This window comes from Thunnus maccoyii, chromosome 17 (assembly GCF_910596095.1).
Source record: "Thunnus maccoyii chromosome 17, fThuMac1.1, whole genome shotgun sequence".
Classification (NCBI taxonomy): Eukaryota; Metazoa; Chordata; class Actinopteri; order Scombriformes; family Scombridae; genus Thunnus; species Thunnus maccoyii.
In genome coordinates this window covers 19,183,112-19,202,568 of record NC_056549.1, presented here as the reverse complement: position 1 = coordinate 19,202,568, position 19,457 = coordinate 19,183,112, and the positions used below count along the sequence as shown (strand labels likewise).

At 42.5% G+C, this 19,457-nt stretch overlaps 1 protein-coding gene across 1 annotated transcript; it reads left to right on the top strand.

Annotated features, from left to right (window-relative positions):
* The first annotated feature begins 13,379 nt into the window (after nucleotides 1-13,379).
* mycn (MYCN proto-oncogene, bHLH transcription factor) lies at nucleotides 13,380-19,247 on the top strand. The gene is made up of 3 exons (XM_042391463.1): nucleotides 13,380-13,710; nucleotides 14,152-14,797; nucleotides 17,162-19,247. Exons 2-3 carry the CDS (start codon nucleotides 14,173-14,175, stop codon nucleotides 17,929-17,931), a joined length of 1,395 nt encoding a protein of 464 aa, XP_042247397.1. The 5' UTR covers nucleotides 13,380-13,710; nucleotides 14,152-14,172; the 3' UTR covers nucleotides 17,932-19,247.
* The last annotated feature ends 210 nt before the right edge of the window (nucleotides 19,248-19,457 follow it).

The window sequence follows — 19,457 nt, the reverse complement described above, 5'->3', positions numbered from 1 at the left end:
CTTTGTGTGTTTTCTATTGAAAGGCTCCTTCTTGTTGATTTTCATTAATTTATCTTATGCCTATTTTACATTTTATAGGCTATTGCTGCCTTTTTTTATTCAGTGAGCGAGTAGGTTGTCTAACTTTTTTATGGACAGACCAGCATCTGCAGGGATCAGATGTGATATTTTTCAGGCACAAGATGATATCCACCATGAGTGCAACGCCCTTTCTTAAATCCAAATTGCATTTTATATTTGCCTCCCACGTCAAAAAAATATGTTGTGCAAATCAATATTTCATCTGGCTAAGCCATTACTGGTGCTCTAGGGGACTGTGACATACATTAAAAGGGAAAAATGTTTTTACGCTGTCTGGAGTTTGTTTCCCAGGGGGAGCTATTTGTTTGTGACACAGCACTGGTTCATTTTCTGACCCAGCTGAGGAGAAATTGCTGCTCTCTTTTTTCCCACAATTCTGAGTCAAATATCCTAAATCAGGCCACAATCATGTACTTGTGGCCTATATCTGTCCTCGCTGACACCATAGCGGAGTCGTCTCTTTAATTGTCTTACTCACTAGTTATTAAACTTTCAGGCAGTGAGTTACAGTACTTGTCTCCTGCTCTCCCACCTCCATCGTTCCCATGGAGAGGAGGCTGAGGGTGCTCGCAGGCCAGCAGCAGCCTGGGTGGCAGACTGAGGTCTGAGGCTGCAGCTTGCTCAAGCTAATCACGTTGATTATTGCGATTACAGACCATTTCCCCCTCCCCTAGTGTCATGCTGCAACTTACTGACCTGAATCTGAGAGGAAGTCTCGGTTGCCATAGGCGATCTGTCTTCCTGTCCTGCTCACCACCCACCCCTCTACCCAAAACGTCCCCCCTTCCCTTCTTTCCTCCACTCAAACACAATCGGTCCCTGAGGTAACTTAGTCGTTTGACTGCTTCCTCATCCCGTTGCCAAGCAAGTCATGACCAAGAGGTTTGCTAGAAACTCTCTCTCACACACACACACACACACACACCTAACTTTTCTATCTACATTTCCCTTTTGGCCGGCTTCCTCTTTTTCATTAAAGGCTGGCAGTTGGAGTAGCAGTTTCCCTGCTACTGTGTGGCCAGCAGGCATGCAGATGTTTTTGCCCTGCTCCTTGCCCATATGTTTATCAGATCACCGTGCTGTTTCATAATCTACATTATGAGCACTGAGCAGATAACAAAGCCTTTGATTTGGGCCTGATTTCCCCTTTATCCCCCATGTTAAATTTAGCACAGTGATTACTGGGTGTGATTATGGGCCTCTGTGGTCTTATGTAAATCATATGGGACTCACACAGAGTCCCTGTTCAGAGGATGTGAGCTTTCATGGTCAGGGCAAACGGCAATGCAATTGTTCAAGGAGAAGGAATATGTTACCTTACCTTACCTTGCACTCAGAGGTACTCAGGGTGAAACTTTCTGGGATAGTTCTTATCAGTGACTTTTTTTTTTCATTCCTTTATTTCATACCTGACATGTTTGCAACTGAGCCACAGACTATTGGTGTTACTGAGGCACAACCCTATCAGCATTCAGCACTCTTTGGCACTCAGATAACAACTCACCCCTAACACCCTGATGAGGTAAACCCTATGGTGCCTTCTGACAGACAAAACAGCAAACAAAGGGAGCCAAATAGGTCTTCTTAAGCTGTATTTACTGAAGGAGTTTGCTGAACACGCATGTTCTTTTTCTGTAACGCCCTACTGCACATTCAGTCAGTTGCAAACATTCCCACTTAAAGGCTGAACTGTATAATCACAGTCTTCTACTATATATATTGATCTTGTGACACCTTTACAGCAGCAGCAACAGAGAAGGACAGATATGATTTTGTACAGATTTTTCCAAAGCTAACACCAGACAAGAATGTTGATAATGGATGATTCTTCAAAAGACCAGATCATGTTAAGTGACAACTTTTTTTCCCCATCCAGTGTCGACATTTTTGAATTTCTTGATTTCTAAATAGCAACTACAGTATGGTTAAAGTTTGGGAAAGATTGTAGTTATGGTAAATAAACTGTTGTTAAGGTGAGGTTAACTAAAACATTCAAAGATGATGGTTATGGTTAATAAAAAGGCAAACATTAACTGCAAATCTATGAGAGAATGAACTCCAGTCCCTTCATGAAAGTCAAACTCATACACGCCCATGCACCGCCAGATTCCTTGGCTTTGCTACATAGAGGACAAACTACTTCCTGCATTGCTACTGAAGTCTGGCGCTGGATGTAAATCGAGAGGTGTGGAATCATCCAATACGGATGTAATTCCTACGATACTGACTTGTATTGTTCTGTGGAAAAAATGTTGTTCGCGTGTTGAAAGTTTTTTTTTCATTCATGCAGTTTTGGATTGTTTCTAAAAGTTTGCATCCAACACTGAAATGCTAAAACAATAGAGAAAAAAGAAAAAAAAACACTTAACGAGCTTGCATAGCCTATCTAGCTTTCCACTGTTTTTAAGTGGTGTTTACAGAATAAGCCTGAAGAATTTGGCTTTTTAAAAAATGATCATGTAACCGTTACACACCTGAGGTCACATGTAATCATAGGTCAGTATCAGTCAGCATTTTTTGAAATCATATCTAAAATACCAGCTTAGAGAGTGGATGGAAGATCAAAACAGAGAAAAAAGGAGATGACGGCCATTGCTGCTTTGTTTAGCCGATTCATCCTGAGGCCAGGTACAGTCTGCCGCAGATGGCCGAATTTTGCCGCTGCTCAGGTCCAGTGCAATTGAAGACAAATTCCAAATGCTTTCGGTCATAGCAGAGCAGAAGAATAAATCAAAGCTTGTTAATCAAATACCACATGCTCGCACTCAAAAGAGGGGGCGCAGACATTTCGGCGTGCAGAGGAAGAGGGAGGAGGGCAGCAGTCATTCAAGAGAGAAACCCCCGGAGGAAACGTTGGCGTGACCTCACACCAGAGGAATGTAAGATGCGGCTTAATTGATTAGAGGACCACATGATGAAGGTCTTGAGAGGAGAGGGTAGGAGGGAAGAGGCCTGCAAAGGAATTTTTTTTTTTTTTTTTTTTTTTTGGGAGAGGGGGTGTTGACCTTGTGGAGGGCACAAAGGTCACAGGCCTGTAGGCTACTGGTGCCTGTCAGGAATCCATCCACAAAGACCTTCCATTCTAATAGATTCACATCAATTGACAGCTAAGCACGATCAATGATGACAAGACAGGGCGATCTGCTGGGCCAAGGGTGCCTATAGGAACACAGTGTCCCTGTGGTCGGAGTATTGTTCCCCCCGTTCCCTCTTTTTCTCATTATCTCTTACTCTTCTCCAACTCTGAGTCTATTCTCTCCCTCTTTTTTCACTAATTTTGCACACGTTATCTACGTGTCTTGCAGCAAAGTGGGTGACGTGAGCTTCAGACTCCAGCAGGTGACACGTCCGTGATTGCTTTACACACTCACACACACACACACACACAGGTGAACAGATGGAGCGGTGTGGTATGTCTGGCAGATTACCTTGTTGGTGGTCAGACTGAACTCAATGCCCACTGTCCTTTGTGGTGACGATCAAAGTCACTTACTGCGCATGCACATACCAGCACACACAGACACAGACAAATGTGCAACTGTGAGCTACATACTAAGCATCCTCTGCGCATGTACCTTGCATGAGTTATTTATATCCCCGGCTTTTCAGTTTGACCTCCATAAACATCAAAACACCTTCAAAACCAAAGCGTCTAAATATAAAGTACTTTGCATAAGTTGTCACACCACAGATCTGCTTTCATCTGGGTGTTTGACGCCACTGGGACTTGACATTTCTTGATTAGAACAATACTTTTCCAGTGTTGTACTTGATGTGGCAGGCTGTCCGATTTCTTAGAGCTGTCTTGTGAAAAAGCCCATGGGAGAACGATGCGAGAGGGAGGGAGGGAGAAGAGGAGAAAGAGAAGGAGGCTGCCACATGCCTGTCAATACACCAATCAAAGCCAATTCTCCAGAGATGGTCAGGGGGGATGAGGCAGCATCACTATGACAACCCCTGGACCCCCAAAATCAGGACTTCAAAGGGGGAGAGGCATCCCATTGAGTGAGTGGGAGACCACCTCCCGCAGTCATTTACATCTCATTAGGATGTAACCACCTTTTAACAGCGAGGCGTTTAAACACTTACACACACATAATGGGTGCATGCATTAGTATGTGCTGCTGCTCCTGAATGGACAGACCAAACTAGAGAGCCACGTCCAATTTTATTACAAACATTAGACACAACTCATTAATTCAGGTAATTATGCAACCAGCCGCTATGGCTAGCAAGTTTCTTTTTTTTTGTCCAATTATGCACATGTATTAAACGCTCGCATGTTATGTTTCATGACTTCACCGTTTCAGTCTTGTTTACCTTCCTCAACCTGCATAAAGAGCAGGTGACACATCTGAGGTGAGACGTCATTAACAAACTTATTGTTCTTTCCGTGCAAGGTTGCCAGAAATTACTTCAAGGTGAGCTGATGCAAGTAAGTATGCACACACACACACACACACACGCAGACAAACACTTGACAGGACTGTTTGTTGTATCTGAGACTTCTTTTTCTGCACATAAAATCACTTCTTTCGGATCCCTGAAAATCTACCCCAGTCACTACTATGAATGGAGTACTAGCTGCTAGTACAAACCATGATACAATGTAACAGCTATGTACATAGAGGCTAATATGTGACTAGACAGTGCAAGCAGTGCAAAAATTGCATGTAATTCCACCGTTACATATCTATTTTTATAATCATATTCATATTTTACAGATTACTAGTACCTAAATCTTTTGGATACAATTTATATTTATATCTTGTACCGGCACTTCTTTCTTTTACATATTGGCTTTATTTCTTGTTAAATTGGACAGTTTAGTATTCTGTACTTTTATATTTGAGATCTATACAATCTGTGATATTTTATAACTCTGATTGGAGTTGCAAATGCAATTATTAATTATAAAAACATTGTCAGAATAAAACAAACAAAAAAAGACTCTCTCACACTCTTTACCTATTCTTCCCATTATTAAGGATAGGTACAGTTTTTCAAGTCTGTCTTAAAACAATAGTCAAGTGGCTATATGAACATTGAAAAAGATTTTGCTTGCTGTACTCATTCCTCCTGTTCATACTGACCATTAGAAGATCTCCTCCAAATGTGCTTAAAATGTAAGTGATGGGCGACCAAAATACACACTCATACCATAGCTGCATTTACTTGTAGTGAACATTTTGTGTGTTAGTTTATTTTTATTTTGTGCATGACATACTTCCTCTTTCCATCACTACCCCATTCTGTACATTTGTTTATCTTTATACCATATCTCTATGAGCACTTTGGCACTGTCTAGTTGGATGAAAAACTACATTTTGTTGTACTGGTATTTGTACAAACATAAATTATCCTAATACTCATACTTACAGACATACTTATACCTCTTTTAATAAAACTACTTCTGGTGTTACTACTACTACTACTACTATGACAGCTACTGCTAATAGTTAATAATAGCAGCATTACCACTACAACTATACAGCTGTACCATCTCACATACATCTACACACCATAGACATTCACGTGTACATACATACATGCACGCACAAACACACATCACACAAAAGAAATTCAGGTCACGTATGTGGTGTCAACAGACATGGCACATCATAAGGGCTAAAATTATGAGAGGAACCTAGAATACCACAAGAGGGTCCAGCACAGGAGGAAAGAGTCACTCATCACAGAGACAAATGGATCCTTTGCCCACTGATAGCTAAATGCTGTTGGGACAGCCATTTTTCTGGACCACTGACTTCCTGTTTTGGCCAGGGTTCAGCAAATCACCAGTGATATCATTAAAACAGTGCCAACAACACCACTTCCTGTCAACACAAACATTCACCTCAAATTTATAGCCTTGGTTTCCTCTTTCTCACTTCTCAAGCAAATAATAATTGTTGCATTGAATGAACTTCTCTTCTCTGACCCCTTCCTAATTCTCATAAGTCATTCTAATCTGATTAGCGCGGCCTGACAAGACGGAGCATGTTTGCAGGAAGTGAAACGTTCCATTTTCTTTCTCCTCCAAACTGCACATTGATGATGTCAGGGGTGATATATCGACCAAGAAGCCGGGAACCCAACCCACTGAAGGCCTCTCCTGCCGAAGGTGTTGAAATGCTTGTAAGTCTTGAAATGCCAGTTGAGACGCTGAGCTCCCCTTTCACACACTGTGCAGCCAGAGACAAGAGAGCTGACAAATGGATGCGTTGAAACATATTAACCATCTACCCTTTGTGAGCAGACAAACATTTAGTCTGGCTAATGACCCCTGAGGATCAAAACAAATGCAGGGAGATAAAGACGGGTAGGGGAAGGAGGAGGGGAATGCTAAAAAGAGCTCATTGACCTCCAGGAGGGCTTCACAGGGTTCACTAGTGCCAAGGGCTTGTTTGGTTCTGTGGGTTATGTGTATATGAACGTGTGTAGACTAAATTCAGAGGAAGTGAAAGAACAAAATACCAGTTCTTACACATGTGGTTGCTGTTTAGGAACATACAGTACTTGCATGTGTTCTCATGTGGGGTGAAGACAAATCCAAACAAAGACTTTGGGTATCGCAGTCTCTATCAGTGTTCATCACAATAAACAAGTCACTTAGCGTAGCACTATCTCGCTCCTTTTCTTCCCCTCAAACCCACATTGACTCTCTATCTCAAGCCAGTGATCAGACCAGTAATGTTATGATTATACAAAACGCATTATGTGTTGTCTGTTATCAGTCCTTCTATCAAAACTAACCAACAGCTGCACTAACCAGTCAGGTGAGGTCACCTGCATGGTCGTGAAACGGATGTGTCACTTTTAACATTAGTTCTGTTTTTTTTTCATCTTTCGACACAACATCCGTTAATGTATTTACATAGTCTGTGTTGAAACAATTGGATGCAGTCAGAGTGAGCCTGTTGTTGTTGTTGCAAAGACTCTGCATTTATTTGTTTGCGAGGGGAAGTCTACTATTTGTAGGATTTGCACAAAAATGAGACCATGACCAAAGATTTTTTTATCATACCCTTAATTAAAGAGGACATATCATGCACATTTCCAGATCTATATTTATATTCTGGGGCTCTACTGGAATAACTTTGCATGATTTACAGTTTACAAAACTCCTTATTTATGTTGGATTTCAAGGATACACAAGATGTGTTTTGCTAAGACAGACCGAATGTGATCATAACTTTTGTTTGTTTTCAAGAAACCTCTGCAGGGTAACGTTAATGTCATGAATAGGTCCACACATATACTGATATGAGAATATGTAGACTGACTTAAATGGTATAAGGAAAGAACTAATTAGGTGTAATGGACAGATAAATACAGTATATTGATAAACGGATGGAGAGATGAATAGACAGATACATTGCTGATCATTTCAACATGTCTTAGAGCAGTGCTCATTTAACAGGCTGTGGCTCTGCTGTCTGTTTGACTGACCCCCACATCAACATCAGTCAAATAAGGCTTCCTTCCCCTGATTCACGACCCCACAAACTCACCAAAGCCTCCTTTTTTTTAAAAAAGAGCAACAATAGGCCTGTAAAGCTGTCAAGGCAAAACTGAATTTACGTGCGACACTTTAAACAGTCGAGCTAAACGTTTCTCCCCGGGCGCGTCAGGAGAGGTTTTTAAAACGGGTGGTGCGAGGTGGAGGGGGGGGGGGGGGGGGTCAGGGGAGTGTATTTCATGGTGATACAGTGTTCAACTGACTCTGTGCAGCAGCAGTGGAGGAGCTTTCTCTTTCACTGTGATCAGACTCCACTGGATCGTGTTGCTGGTGCCCATTCTGTGGATCCATCACTGATATTGATTTCCAGTTGATCGTCAGGCCTCCTAATGATGTTCACCTTCAGGGCCAAGCTCATTGATTCATGGTCACGACTTGATCCATAACTGGTAATGCGATCCATGAAACAACAGTGATGCACAATTACCTCCCATTTTACGCTCTAATGGGAACTGATGAAGGTTGTTCAAGCCAATGAATAAATAAACAGAAATCACTGATATGGGGCACTCCAAATAAATCTATGACAGACATATGCAAAGAAAAAAAAGGCCTACTAAATTTCAGAATATACTTTATGTCCCCCCATATAATTGTTTCTTATCTATACTTTCACTTTAGCGAAACGATGATAAAACCTCAACATGCATATCACTTTCCATCTCTATGAAAGTTCCCACACAGAGTGGATGACTGGTTACCGTCTGCGTGAAATCTGTTAATGCATTCTTCACCTGGTCCGCTGTTAGGTAACTGCATTTCTTCCAGTTAATGAGTCTGGTATTTCCTCAACAGCCAACTAAACACTGTCTCACGCTGAAATATGATATAGCTACATGATGTTACGATGATACAAAGTTCTAGGTGATGTCCGTGGTGAAATATGTTCATGTAAATTAGCTTTCATGCTAAATGAGACCTACATTACAGTAATATATTCTGTTACTATAGACACGAGAAGATGTATTTCCCAAGAGTAATATGCGTTTATATCCATTTTTCAACTGTCTCCAAACACATTTGTTATTGTGACAAAGAAAGGATTAACCTGGGTGGAATGGATTACAACAGGGATCCTGGCAGTAATATTCAGAGGCATTACTCAAGTGGAAAAAGTGATGTTTATATGCACCATGAATCATCTGATGTGCCGGTTTAATTGTATAGGTAGATCTTTAGGCATACTTAGACACAGTTTGAGGGCAAGATCTAACAAGACAGAATGCACTTCCTTCACACAGGCACGCTTCTGGCACTCTAAAATCCAATATCAATCAAATGTGCAAGTTCTAAAAGGCCAAAATACTTTCACGACAAGTTTTTCTTCCCAAAATAGACTTGATGGGAAAAAGTCCCCCAAAAATAGACATGGGAAAACAAACTTTTTCTTTGCTCCAAGCATATTTGTCTCATTGGTTTATATTCAAAATAGCATAATGAATGTTGCAAAATGTTTTGCTGGGGTTTTTTCACTCAGGAATTGCCATTAAGATCTCATACAAATTCCTAAGGGCTTTGTTGCGACTCGCTCCTGCTTTTCCCTACAGGCCAAGTCTCTTGCAAAATCTTGATAAAGTCATCTCTGGGAACAATATAAAAAAAAAAAAAGTAACTTCTTTTTAAGCAATTCATCATCTGAGGCTCATGTACAGTCAAACTCTACACGGTAAGTATTGAAAAGTGCCCTTGAACAACTTGAGCAAGACACTAAATCAACAGAGAATCAACTACAGCACAATATCCATGCATCCTACCTGATATTACAAAAATTATATTTGAAATTTGTGGCAGCACAATCACTATCAATGCCGTTCACAAAAAAAGTGTAGTGTACTATGTATGAAAAATGTGTATATCACTCTCTTTGTTGCAAACGCGCAGCAAACAGAGAGAAACTGATTCATGAAAGCATAAAGGGAACAAGCAAACAACACCAAGACTTAAAGAAAAGTTGACCCAAAGTGTAAAAGTGGGACCGAGGTAGCAGATTGAAGCTGATGTGTGATTGTTTTGCTGTTAAGTGGCTTTAAGGATAAAGTTAATACTTGGTTTAGTTTGGGGTGATGTGAAGGTGAAGGGGGTGTGGTAAGGGAAGGGGAAGGGGGGGGGGGGGGTGTAGGCTCCATCGCATTGGGGTGGAAGGTTTCGCTGGAGCTGAAATGTAATGATCTGGATCATGGACAAACATGGCCTCTTGTTGCAGTTGGCTTGTTTGAGGAGAAGATGCCACTGTGGAATTTGACTTGACATGATTAAAGAAGAGGAGACTTAATGCTTTACACAGACTGAAGAACAAAACCACTGACTGGTTACCAAGCTGCTCATGTTGTCTTGTGCAGCTTTATAGATGGACCAAAGGCTTTTCTGGCTCCACGACGTTGATGTTTGACTCTACTTTCACTGGAGCAGTTTTTTTTTCATTTGATCTAGATGATGCAGATACTTGAAAACACATGAAACATCAAGATGAGGAACAAGTTATTACCTGAAGAGAAAAAACAGAACAAATAGTGTCAAGAACATTTCTGATTATACACAAAAACCAACTCAACCTTGCACACTATATTCATTTTGTTTACTTTAATTCTTAAATAATGTACTATTATTGTAATATTTTCCTCACCAAAGCCCCAGGAAATGCAATTTCATGTCCTCATATGTAACATTGAACTGAAAAGTATGAATGTAACTGTTGTAATGTAATGACAATAAAGGTCTCTGTATCCTAAACTGTCAACAAAACTAATGTGGCGAACCATTCTCACACAAGTAAACAAACTCACATCTTGAAGCTCAGTAGAAGTTCTGTATTTTTATGAAATATGACCTGATGATATCATATACTAAACATAAAGGGTACTAACTTTGGATATAAATAAAATATATTATGTTTCAAAATTGTATGAAAGTAGCCATAAATCAGTAAGAAAATATGTGAATTTATGTGACCCTGCCTAACTCAAGAGCCTGAAGGATAGAGTTGCTGAGGGAGGTGTAACTGTAACTATTCAAGGTATTCAAACCGGCACATTTTTGATTAAGAAGCCAAATTATGTTCTTATTTCTAAGTTATGACCACCACCGAGTGAGAGAAACATAACCATGTAAATGAGTGGAACACAGCTTGTCTACACGAAGCGGTCTGCTATGTGAGAGCATGTCTTCATACATATGTATTTGTTATTTTAGTGTCCTGTAATATGTAGTAATATGAGACTCTGCATCCATTTTAATCACAGGCAGAGAGGAGAGAGTCAGTATCAAACAGGATGTACTCTGTATGAATATTTGCCATATCACGGCTGAGGTGACGTGAAGTGATGACTGTATACTTCTGTATTTATTCAGGTCAACTGCATCACTCAATGTTTACACTGAAAACCATGACATTGATTAAAAACCTACACACACACACACATACACGCAATCACATACACAAACAATTCAAATATTGATACGATGCGCATGCTCTCTGACCTAACACCATCTGTCGCGATGTCACTGCAGCATAAAAACATGCTCATCTTTGCACCGTCCACCGGGGTGACTTATGAATCTTTTATCAAAACTGGCCTAATTGCTTAACCATCCATGTCCCGATCCAGTGGTGAATGGTGGGGAGGGAGACTGGGCATGCCATGATTGTCATAAAAACAACAGGCAAAGACGCCACCATTGTTCCACTTCTGACAAGCCTGTCATTCTCTTTGCATCTATGTTTACATGCCCCTTAGTGCTATTGAGAGCAGAGGTCTCTTTTAAGAAGAAGTAGGTGATATTAGTATATTGAGCAATAATAATATGAATCTAATGGATTATAGTAAACTGGGGAGCATGTTTTTTTTCTTTTCTTGCATGTGTGGCTGGGAGGAGTTATAAGAACTGGACTGATATGAATATAAATCAACTATAACCAGACATAATGATCATATCCATGCATCTATTCCATGTTTGTTGAATAGATCCACTTTCAGCAGGTTTGAGACGCCACAGTAGTCACTATTCTTCCCATCCATCTGTTTGTTTCCTTAAGTGTTTCCTCTGCTGTTTTATACAAAGCAAGCAGCAGTGTGCAGCTTCCTGTTCTCACTCTGATATGTATTGGACATTAAAAAAAAAAATCCCCCTAAAAAAACAACAACTTTCCCTTCTGTTCTCACTCCCACTCTCTGGACTATTTCACAGAGGAAGCTGCTTCTGCGGTCTCTCCTCCTCCTGCTGCTGCTGCTGCTGTTGCTGCTGCTGCTGGAGGGTCAGAGCTGAGCAGCAGTTTGAGAAAGTAAAAGAGCGGACAAGAGCCTGTGGGGAGTTTTTGACTCCCAAACCATCTCTCCAGTTCCTGGGAGCTGAGGAGCCAGTCCCAGGAAACTCCCTGCTATTCCTACTCTGAGGACAAAACAGCTGCAGATTCTCACTTTTCACTGACTGCGGTCGTTTGAACTCTACCCCACCAAGAAGAAGAAAAAAAAAAAAAAATCCAATATTTCTACATGAAGGAACTGAAAAGTGTGTCTCTGGCATTAAAATGCATTGTTACTAAATTCATATTTCTTAAATCTTCTGTGATATTAGTTTTGTGTGAATTAATTTATGCCTTTTTGAATAAAAAGAGAAATGAAAGAAAAATGTATTTTAGATTAAATAATTTTCAACTTTTGAAATAAGACAACAAAAAATGTAGCATCTTTTTTATTATTATTTTTTTTTTATTACAATGCACCTAAAATGTAAAATTCTGGTTTTATCATCTCTCATTGTCCGACTGCAAAAACTGGCAGAAGTCATTCTTCTTGATCACAGCTGGCGTTCAACTGGAATCCGTTTTGTAAACGTTCCCCTAAGTCAGTATCGGGGACTGTGTGTGCGCCTGTGCTTGTGCGCATAATTACAGATGCGCCATTCCTCCTAAGCTGTCATTAGAAAAGGGAATGGGAATGACTCCAGGCTACAACCACCACCGCTTGCGGTTACGTAACATGCTCCTCTCGGATCCTGTCTTATCCCGGAGACAGCTGAACACTCCTCGGTCACATATAAACCTATTGTCTGAGGACATGCTGGTCCTTAAAGCGCAGGAGAAGTATATTATTTTTCCCAAGTGGCTATTTTTTTTTAACTTTCATTTTTTTTGGGGGGGGGAGGGAAAAAAACCCGACAGTGTTTTTCTGTCTTTGTCTGGCTGGCTCTCTCAGTTCAGCTGATGGTGCGCGTATGTGCTGCTGTTTTATGAGTGTCCGTATGAGGGCGCACTGAGGCTTTTACTGTGCCTTTCATCCAAAGGATGCTGGTGGCCCACAGACAAAAGAGAAAATGATATTTGGAGCTCTACAGGAGAGCAAGAGGAGGGCAGAAGGGCTGGATGTGTAGGAATACATCACTACGGGTTATTTTAAATTAATGACATCCACATGTGTATGAATGAGAAGCAAAACGGATGTATAATTATGAATTTGATGTCTATATTATTATTATTATTTTACCACCACAATTTACAACATTTCGTAACACTCCCCCTCCCGGTCAGGAACCAGGAATAGCATCCAGCCTGCCGCAGTGCCCTTGAGCAATCTGAGACATCATTAACAGCCTCTGGAGTTAATTCGACTATTTCATAGCTGATTCCTTGTTGTTTGTCATCCCAGTGGACAGATAAAGAGAGAGAAAAGACGGTTTGCCTGCGGCTATCAATATAATATAGTCATTCTTACTTTCTCTCTTTATTAATTAATTAATTTATTTATTTGTTTCTTTCTTTTCTTTGTTTCATCTTCCATTCTTTCCTTTATGTTCTGTCTTGCCGCCGTGCTTTCGTTCTTGCTTTCAATGTTTGGGCTATTTCTCGATTCACCTTGAAAAAGAGCTCTCAGCCACCCTGTCTCCCGCGCCGCATCAAACCCAAAGCCCGACTGTACCACCCCCCAGCCTGGGAGGGAGGAGTTTCTTCCTTCAGAACTGAGTGTATAACACTCTGCAGCCAGCCACAATGTGTGTTAGAGGGCTGTCTGTGCTCCCAAAGTAGATGACTGCTCAAAATCTGGTGTCTGTATTACTGACTGCGAGATACGAGACAAATTGGTTCGCACATTATCATCCCAAGTCAGGACAAGGTGAGCATCCTCTCATTTCAGCGGTCAAATATACATTTGTTATTATGTTCTCACGTTTTTTTCCACACAAAAACACATCCTCTATTTGATTGGATTGTTGTCATTACATTTATTATTATTATTATTTTGTAAACAAGTTTTTTTGTATCTTAATCATATTTTCTGGTGTGTTTGGTGAGTGGTGAGCTGATGCGTCGCTTTGCACAGTTTGTGCGTCACGGTCACATTTACGCACATTCTCCTGTGAGATTTGTGTGGTTTTTAAACCCCACAGAGGAGTGAGTGTGGAATTTAGTGGAGCAGACTGTGTGTCTGTGTGTGGGCTTTGACTCATGCTTTTTTTTTTTCTACGGCGTAGTTTTCAGGTGTGATTAGAGGAGAGAGGGAACGGGAAGAGACGCTCTTTCTTTTTGGAGACTAAAGTATCTTTTGTTCCCTCAGGTTTTTCGATTGTGGGATAGAATGCCGGCGATCACAAGTAAAAACTCCGATTTGGAGTTTGACTCCTTACAACCGTGTTTCTACCCGGATGAGGACGACTTCTACTTCTGTGGTCCCGACTCTGCGCCACCGGGGGAGGACATCTGGAAGAAATTCGAGTTGTTGCCCACTCCGCCCCTCTCCCCGAGCCGAGCCGCGCTACCGGGGGAGCCGGCGACTGCCTCCCCGGAAGCAGACCCTCTAGGCTTCGGCTTAGGGGATCCACTGGACTGGGCTTCCGAGCTGCTGCTCCTGCCTGAGGACGATATCTGGGGGGCATCTGACGATGGGGACCTGTTCGGCTCCGCTTTGGATACTAACCCCAACAGCATCATTATCCAGGACTGTATGTGGAGTGGGTTCTCCGCCAGGGAAAAGCTGGAGCGGGTGGTCACGGAGAAACTCGGCAAAGCTATTTCCACTGCCACAGGAGGCGGCAGGAACATGTGCGTCAAGGCGCCGGAGGTGGTGAGCCGCAGCTCGGTGTCAGAGTGTGTGGACCCAGCGGTAGTGTTCCCCTTCCCTGTCAACAAGAAGAACGGCAGCAGGGACTCATCCGTGACCGTTAACACATCCACAACCCACGGAAGCGCTCCCAGTGACTCCGGTAAGAAAATATGTCAACAAATGTCTTTGTTTCCCTTTTCCTTTTGTAAACCCTGAACCCTGAAGAAAACATCCAACACTTAAATGGAACATTATTATTATGATTATGATGATTATTATTATTTTAAGCCCAGTACCCCTCCCAGTTGGAGTGACTGGAGCTTGTTCATATGACTGGCCCAGAATCGGATTACCTCGTTACATTCCACGCACACACACCAACACATACACACACACACACACACACACACACACACACACACACACACACACACACACACACACACACACACACACACAGTGGAGTAGTGACACAGTGAACGGGGGTTTATGTAATCAGCAGGCTCTTCATCCGGCAGATGGCAGTAAAATTGGGAATTGTGTACCTTGAACTCAGTTGGCATCTGAGCAAAACAAAAAGAAACCACCACCTGACTGCACCCGGACCAGGTTGTAGGAGGGGAAAGATGAAACGGTGTCCAATAATGTGATGAGCTGATAAAGTGTCTGGTTCACGGTGCTGTGAAAGCTTTCATTACGCATGGATTAAGGGACAATTTGCGCACAGTGGGTGAGAAATTGGCACTTATTTTAGACAGTCTGTACAAACTGCCGCCTTGAGATCAGCTGCTAGAGAGAGAGAGAGAACATGAGTTATAGTGTATCATGGCAAAAGAAAGGGTTGCCTACAACAAAACCATACTCTCATGAATACAGATTGAGACACTCCAGTGTTGCTGTTTCTTTTTAGGAGTAATGTAGGAAGTAGTAGATTGGAAAATGAGCTGTGTGTGTGTTTAATCGCCCTAAGATTTCATCTCCCACCTATCATTGCCTACAAGTTCCCTAAACAAACACTCACGAGTCATTATCAGCGTGTTTTCGCTGTGAAACAGTAGTACAAAGGCCTCCAGCTTGGCACAGAGGCTATTGCTCAGCCTGCTTTGCCAAACACCTCCTCCACTGCAAAAGAAAGAGGACGGAGGAGGGCTCTGGCTGCTTCTTTTAGGGGGGTGACAGCTTTGAACAAGCGCTCCATCTCGACAGCTGTCTCCCTGGCGCCGCTCCAACTCCGAGGCTTAAAGTGTGGTGATCCGATCGCCTGCCGCCCCACCACCCTGCGCACAGTACCGCGCCAATGCTCTTCCGCCGCTCGCAGCGTTAAGACGCGTCCTTCTTTGTGTTACACGCGTTTTTCCTCACTTTCAATAAGACACAGTTTTGAAAGGCTACAATGTGGGTTTATCCGTTTTCCTGTTGAAAAGACATTGCATGGGAGCAAGTGACCGCCCGAGTTATATGACTTCAAAATCAGCTGTACAGATGGAAGGTTCTGGCATGGGAGACACCTGGATCTTGTGCTCTTATAAACTCCCTCCAAAAAAGAACTCTTTATTTCTAACTTTAAGCTAATATTTTATCTCCCCAGACAGGGATTTTGTGCTCCCTCTTCTATTTATACTCCTCCCAGCTCCAGTAAATGAGCTGTTCCATTCTGAGCAAAACACCAAACAGCTAAATCCCAGCCTCACATGTGGCAAAGCCAGCCACGCCCCCTCATCCACCCAGCTGTGCCCGGCTTTGTTTTGATGGCAGTGCCAGACTGCGTGTGTTTGTGCACAGTTTGTGTGTGTGTGTGTGTGTGTGTTGAGACAGCATCCTGGTGCAGCAGTGTCTGAAGTGGGTTACTGTAAGCTGTAAAATGCCACACTCTTCAGATGCTCCTAAGCTGATAATGAGAGCCATTATCACAAAGGCATTTTAACTGGGCCTTACACTCTCTACCTCATGATTGGCTACTTCCTCTCATCTTCAAAGGCGCCAGTGGATGATAAGTCTTAGCCGCTCCGTTCGATTTGCACAGGTATTAAGATGAAGAGCTCAGCTGAACGAGAAAAGGGAGATTTTTAACTTTATCGGAGGTCATAGTTAAAAGTGAAGTTCTTAATGCCTCTGTTGCTATCTCACAATGTCAGCATGACTGGAGCTGCAGTGATAGACTGAAGGCATCAGACTAAAACTGTCTCATCTCACCGGAGAAGATTAGGAGAAGTTTTGAGGGAGGGAGAGTGAATGAAAGGCAAAAATCCAGCCTGTCTGCTCAGCAGTGAGACTGAACGTGTCATCGCCTGCAGAGTAGATTAGTTGAGGAGTGACTGACACTAAGCATTAAGAGGTTTCTGCTTGTGCAAACAGCGTTGAGCAACACTCTCGCTCCCACACACTCTCTCTTGATCTTACTCACATATATACACACACACACACACATGTACATACCTGTCACCTGCTGGTACACATTGACATAGTGGGAATACTTGTTTTGTCAGAGCTATTAAGTCACACGCATTCTCTTTTTCTTTCCCAGAAGAGGAAGACGACGATGAAGAAGAAGAAGAGGAAGAAGAAGAAGAAGAAGAAGAGGATGAGGAGGAGGATGAGGAAGAGGAGGAAGAGATTGATGTGGTTACAGTAGAGAAAAGGCGCTCCACAAACAAAGCATCACCCATGGCGACGGGCACCGTCACCATCTCTGTGCATCCCAAGAGTCAAGACCAGAGGGGCCTGGCTTCAGGGTCGGGTGTTGTGAGTCGATTCGTCAGTCGAGCCCCTCAGGAGCTGATCCTGAAGAGGAGCTCAGTCCACCAGCAGCAACACAACTACGCAGCCCCCTCACCATATGCTTCAGACGACGACCCTACCCCACCTCCGAAGAAGCAAAAGACATCAGACGCTCCACGACCTCCCACCAGAACCATCTCTTCATCCTCCTCATCTTCCTCCACATCCTGCAGCTCAATCTCCAGCACATCAGGGGCACGCAGCAAGCGCAGCGCCAGCGGAGACAGCAGCCCACGCGGCAGCTCTGACTCAGAGGACAGTGAGCGCCGGCGCAACCACAACATCTTAGAGCGCCAGCGCCGCAACGACCTGCGCTCCAGCTTCCTGATGCTGCGCGACCACGTGCCAGAGCTGGCGCACAACGAAAAGGCAGCAAAAGTGCTGATCCTGAAGAAGGCCACCGAGTATGTGAGCTCGCTGGAGACAGAGGAGATGAGGCTCCAGCAGGAGAAGGACAGGCTCCAGGCCCGCAGGCAACAGCTGATGCGCAGGCTGGAGCAAGCAAGGACTCGCTAACAAACAACTGCTACAACACAGAAACACTCACATATACCCTGGATGACCCCCCCCCCTCCTCCCGCCTCACCCCAGTCTGTTTGAAACACAAATTAGATTCACACACATTTAGGCCTATACACTTAAGCACAGACACATAGGCCTGCATATCTGTCGTACACGTGCACACACAAACAAAACATCTCAGAGGACGTTCATCTTCAGATGCCGGCACACAACATCTAGGAGGAGAGGGGGAGGGGGGGTTGCTGGAGGGATGCTCGGACTTTCACTGCCGCCACTTTTTTTGCACATTTGTTGACGTTAAGAATGTTTAGGGTTTACTTTTTCAATCCAGTCACATTGAGGAAAGATAAAAAGAGAAAAGAATGAGGAAGGAGAGAGGACACACCTTTTTTTGGTCTTCCCTTCCTCTGGCTTTTATATCATTTCTATTTGTATCGTGTTTTTGTTTTTTTTTTTTGTACTCACTGTGACACCAGCCTGGAATCAGGTGATTCCCACAGGGACGGGTGTTAAAGGGCACTTTGCTTGGAGAGTTCAAAGTTCACGTACAGAAGCAGTGCACACTTACTTTGCCTTCACCACTGCAAAACTGAAGAGACTATGACGACTTGAGGCGTTATGGGTCACATAAACAATGCCACTACAGGTTCTTTCTCTCACTCCTCTATCACACTGGTGCTCAAACCAAGTCAGTGGATGTATAACTGTGCACCTTGCTAGCCGACACTTTTGTATATAACAATAGTGTACAGACAAAAAATACACTCAGATCTGCCTTGTTTTGTAATACATTTTGTCCTTGGTTTTTTTTATACATGTCAGGAAGCTGCCAATAACTAGACTGGAAGTTTATATACCTTTAAAAGTACTGTAAGGCCTCGATTTTTGAGAGTCATGAAACTTTGTAATATAACAATATATTGTTTTTTTTTTCTCTTTTTCTTTGTATTGTATCATATTACTAATTCTACACACCTTTATGCTTTTAGTGTGAACCTGATACATACTAAATTTGATACTTATATTTTCGTATGAAAATGAGTTCTTGGTAGATATCACTTTATCTCATCATTTTTTTCTTCTATCTCAAATAATTCTTTTGTACAGCAAAATGTGTTCTATCCTCACGTACCTGGCCTTTTTCTTTCCTCCTCTTTTGTTTATATTTGTAACTATCGGGTGCATAGAACTGGGTAAACGGATATAAGATGTTTGTTTTTTTCATTTTTAAAATGTACATTTAGTGCTGCAACTCATAGCACTTTGAAATACCTCATTTTGAAAAATAAATAGACATCATTAAAATCCTCGTCTTTGTGCATTGTGGATCTTTTATTGTCAGTGAATCTGCCAACATCACCCTTAACCCCTTCACCCTTCCATATCTGTCTCTTTCTCTCTTCATTTTGTCTGTTTGCCTCTACATTTCCGTATTTGTTTTTGCTGCTCTCAAAGACTCATCCTCACAAAGAAATAAAGAGAGTGTCTTCTGAATCCTCTCTGTCTCAGCACCCTGCGGC